This window comes from Solanum verrucosum, unplaced genomic scaffold (assembly GCF_900185275.1).
Source record: "Solanum verrucosum unplaced genomic scaffold, falcon-dt-bn FXZP01000594.1, whole genome shotgun sequence".
In the NCBI taxonomy this organism is placed as follows: domain Eukaryota; kingdom Viridiplantae; phylum Streptophyta; class Magnoliopsida; order Solanales; family Solanaceae; genus Solanum; species Solanum verrucosum.
The window spans coordinates 51,192-54,964 of record NW_026020468.1 but is presented as its reverse complement, the minus strand read 5'-3'; the positions used below and the strand labels follow the sequence as shown (position 1 = coordinate 54,964).

The 3,773-nt window shown below is 46.3% G+C and overlaps 1 protein-coding gene across 1 annotated transcript; it reads right to left on the bottom strand.

The window, feature by feature from the left end:
• Positions 1-372: 372 nt before the first annotated feature.
• LOC125808992 (uncharacterized) lies at positions 373-2,184 on the bottom strand. Its single transcript, XM_049488671.1, has one exon. It carries the CDS (start codon positions 2,182-2,184, stop codon positions 373-375), a length of 1,812 nt encoding a protein of 603 aa, XP_049344628.1.
• Positions 2,185-3,773: the final 1,589 nt, after the last annotated feature.

Sequence of the window (3,773 nt, the reverse complement as noted above, 5' to 3'; positions counted from 1 at the left end):
CAACATGTTCGGAAACCTCATTTTCTTCTCCGTATTCTTCTCACTCATCATCACCTGCCTCATTTTGTTCACTCGGTTCATGACATGACATGACATTGGCAGGTTTTAAATTATTATTACTGAAATCATAAACAAACAAAGTTAGGAAAGTAAAATATAAACAGACGAGTAAACAAATTTTTGATAAAAGAGGCTTTCATTTAAATTGAAAGACAAGCACAAACTTTGGCCATGGCCGAGGACCATATTGCCTTTTTAAACATCACAAAGGAATTTAAAAGCTTCAAACAGATAACAGTTGCATAAAGGATGGGTCTCGGGCCTCTTCCGGACTACCACCGATTTTAAAACAAACAAAGACACATGTCTTTTCTACCCAGATGAGCGGGAAATCAGGAGTGGTGTGGAGGTCCAGTTCTGCAATTGCTCTTCAGGTTCTGCATCGCGGATGCCTGATGTCCCAGCCTCTTCCTCGATGACCGCATCAATCTCCTCAAAAAGGCCCCAGATTCTTTCCCCGAGACCACCATCGTTGACATTTTCTCGTACCGGAAATGACTGGTACAGATGAGGAATTGGCCTGACCAATGCTTGGTCAACATTCTTGTTCTTCATCTCTGCTTCGTCATCTGTTGGGACATATCCCAAACCAAACTTTGCTCCTTTGGCGGGAATTTGGATAGGCTCGACGATTCCTTGGAAATGCTTCCCCAATCCAAAACCTGGTTCGAAACCATTCTGGAGTATAACAGCAGCAATCATCTTGTACACGACAGGCATAAGAGGTTGCGGAGCCAAATCATCACCGGTGGCATTTACCAGCTCCACCGTGTAGAAATCACAACCTCGAGAAACCTCGTGAACGACCGGCGCATACCCATAGGAATGACTCCCCTCACCATGAATGACCAATTCCTGATCCTTCCAAACAAATTTCATCAATTGGTGAAGGGTAGAAGGCACAGCCCCAGCCATGTGGATAAACTGCCTTCCCAGAAGCAAATTGTAGCTGGTATTGATGTCCAACACATGAAACTCCACATTGAATTCTGCAGGCCCCATTTGAACATCCAAATTTACTGCCCCTATCGTGTCTCTTTGTACTCCATCAAAAGCTCTCACATTGACCTGGTTTTGTTGAACCTTTCCCAAGTCGAATTTCAGCTGCTTGAGAGTTGAAAGCGGACATATGTTGAGACCGGACCCATCGTCGACCAAAAAATGATTTATAACTTTTTCCCGGCACTTGATGGTGACGTGCATAGATTTGTTGTGCATCCTCCCTTCAAAGGGCAACTTTTCGTCACAAAAGCTGATTCGATGTCCCCAAATGACCTGGTGTATCATGGCTGCTAGATTGTCGCTGTTAGTACTCACAGGCACATAAGTGTCATCCAAAGCTCTCATCAAAGCCTGTCTATGCAACTGTGAACTCATTAATAAAGCCCACACAGAAATATGTGTTGGTGTCTTCTCCAAATGCTTCACAATTGAATAATCTTTCGGCTGCATCTTCCTCCAGAACTCTTCGACTTCAGCTTCACTGATCGGCCTTTTAGTCTGATCCTTCTTCTGCCCTCCTTGAGCTAACTCTTCAGGTGTGTAGCACCTGCCGGATCTGGTCATACCTTGGGTGGCAGCCGTTTCAATCACAAACTTTGGTTGGGTAAGAGTTTCTCGTGGCACCAAGGCAACAGCCTTCTCGGGTATCAGAATCACAAACTCTTTCTTCTGTCTGATGCTCAACGAAGCTACAGCCCTTTCCAGTTCATCAGGGGCAATCGAAACTATTGTCTTCGCCACACACCAGTCATCATCTATCTCTATCATATTGATAGTAGCGCCTCCATGATTTGGCAAAGGATTGTTATTGACATTGGGCGCGACTGTCTGAAGAGAGACCATGTTCTGGTCAATTAGGTCTTGGATCTTATGCTTTAGGTTGATACAGTCCTCGGTATCATGACCAACACTGTTGGAGTGATACGCGCACCTCTGATCAGGTCTGTAAAACTTTGAGCTAGTGTCAACCAGCTTGGGCCCCACTGGGTGAATATATCCTGCCGCAGTTAATCGTTCGAACAACTTTGTTCGGCTTTCAATAAGCGGAGTGAAAATTCTAGCAGGCTTCTTCTCAAATCTAGGACGGGGGGGATCGTAATTGCCTTGTTGAGGGGGAGGCATTTGGCGATAATTTGGAGCATTCAGATGGGGGGCTTGATATTTGGGATATGAGTTGGTTTGGTAGTTTGGTTGTGGAGCTTGGTAGTTCGAGGGGGTATTTTGGTAAAGTGGAGCTGGGGCTTGGTACGTTGGGGGAGGCGTTTGGTAATTTGTCTGAATGTTGGCACAGTTGGGGGCAGCATTTCGGTAGTGATGAGATGGAGTATGGTAAACTGGAGGGGGAGTTTGGTAGTTAGGAGAGGGAGTACTTTGACAACTGGGAAGAGGGGTGTTTTGGTAATTGGTGGGAGGGGTATTTTGGTAATCAACCTGTGCATAATATGCCGGGTACAAACTCTGTGAAGGTCAAGAACGACCTTGGTATGATGATGACTTCTTCAGGGTCTTCCTCCCCTCATAAGAGATAGAGGACACATCCTCTCTTTTCTTCTTCAACAAGCCCGAAGATCCGGGCGAGGCAGCAACACGGGCAATCTTCCCGGTTCTCAATCCATCTTCAATAGTCTCACCTACTTTGACTATCTCAGCAAATTTTGCTCCAACGAGCAACATGATTCTGTCATAATATTCGGGCTCCTGCACCCGCACAAACACTTCAACAATTTCCTTTTCTGACATAGGAGGTCTAACTCTAGCTGCCTCCTTTCGCCATCTGTATGCGAATTCTCTATAGCTTTCGGTCGACTTCTGCTTCATCTTCTCCAAGGAGTAACGATCAGGAACGATCTCCACATTGTAGGCGAATCGTTCTATGAAGTCCTTAGCCAAAGCGTTCCAACTGGACCACTGTTTCGTTTCATGAGACGTAAACCATTCTAGAGCCTCTCCGCTCAAACTTCGGCTAAAAAGCCGCATTAACAAAGCTTCGTCTCTCCCAACTCCTACGAGTTGGTCACAGTAAGCCCTCAAGTGTGCCAAGGGGTTCCCCGTTCCTCCGAAAATGTCAAATTTTGGCACCTTGAACCCTTCTGGGAGGTCCAAATTCGGGTGAATGCACAGGTCTTCATAACTCAATCCGGCGACCTCAGGAATGCAGTTCAACTCCTTCATGGCTTTTCTAATTTCCTCCTTCATATCTATCTTGGCGGTCTCTTCCTTCGACCTCCACTCTCTCTCCCTCTCCTTATAGTGGTCGAGTTCCGAACCATGGGCATCATGCTCGTTGGGGACTGGTATTTGGAAAATGGCTTTTTGCGGTAGTGGTGGAGCGATAGAGGGACTCTGGCCATTTAAAGAGGCGTGATAGTTTTGGGGATAAGTCTGGGGGTTGGTGTACAGGTTTTGGTGAGGGAGAGAAGTACGTGGGTTGTTAGCGTTTTGGCTGTGGAGGGGTAGGCCAGTTTGGTGGTTTGCATTAGGGGGAAGGAGTGGGTCTTGGAAGTTGGTATTTTGAGGAGGGGGTGGTATTTGATAAGAGGTTGAGGCGTAATGGGGGTTTTGGGTGGTAAGGTCAATGATGGAGGGATTACGAGCAGGACTTGAAGGTGGGTTCTGAGCTTGTTCCACGTTAGGAAGGGGAATTTGAACTGGAGGTCTTCCGTCTGGTTGAGTGTTGACAGCAAATATCGAAGGAGGAAAATCTTGTTTTT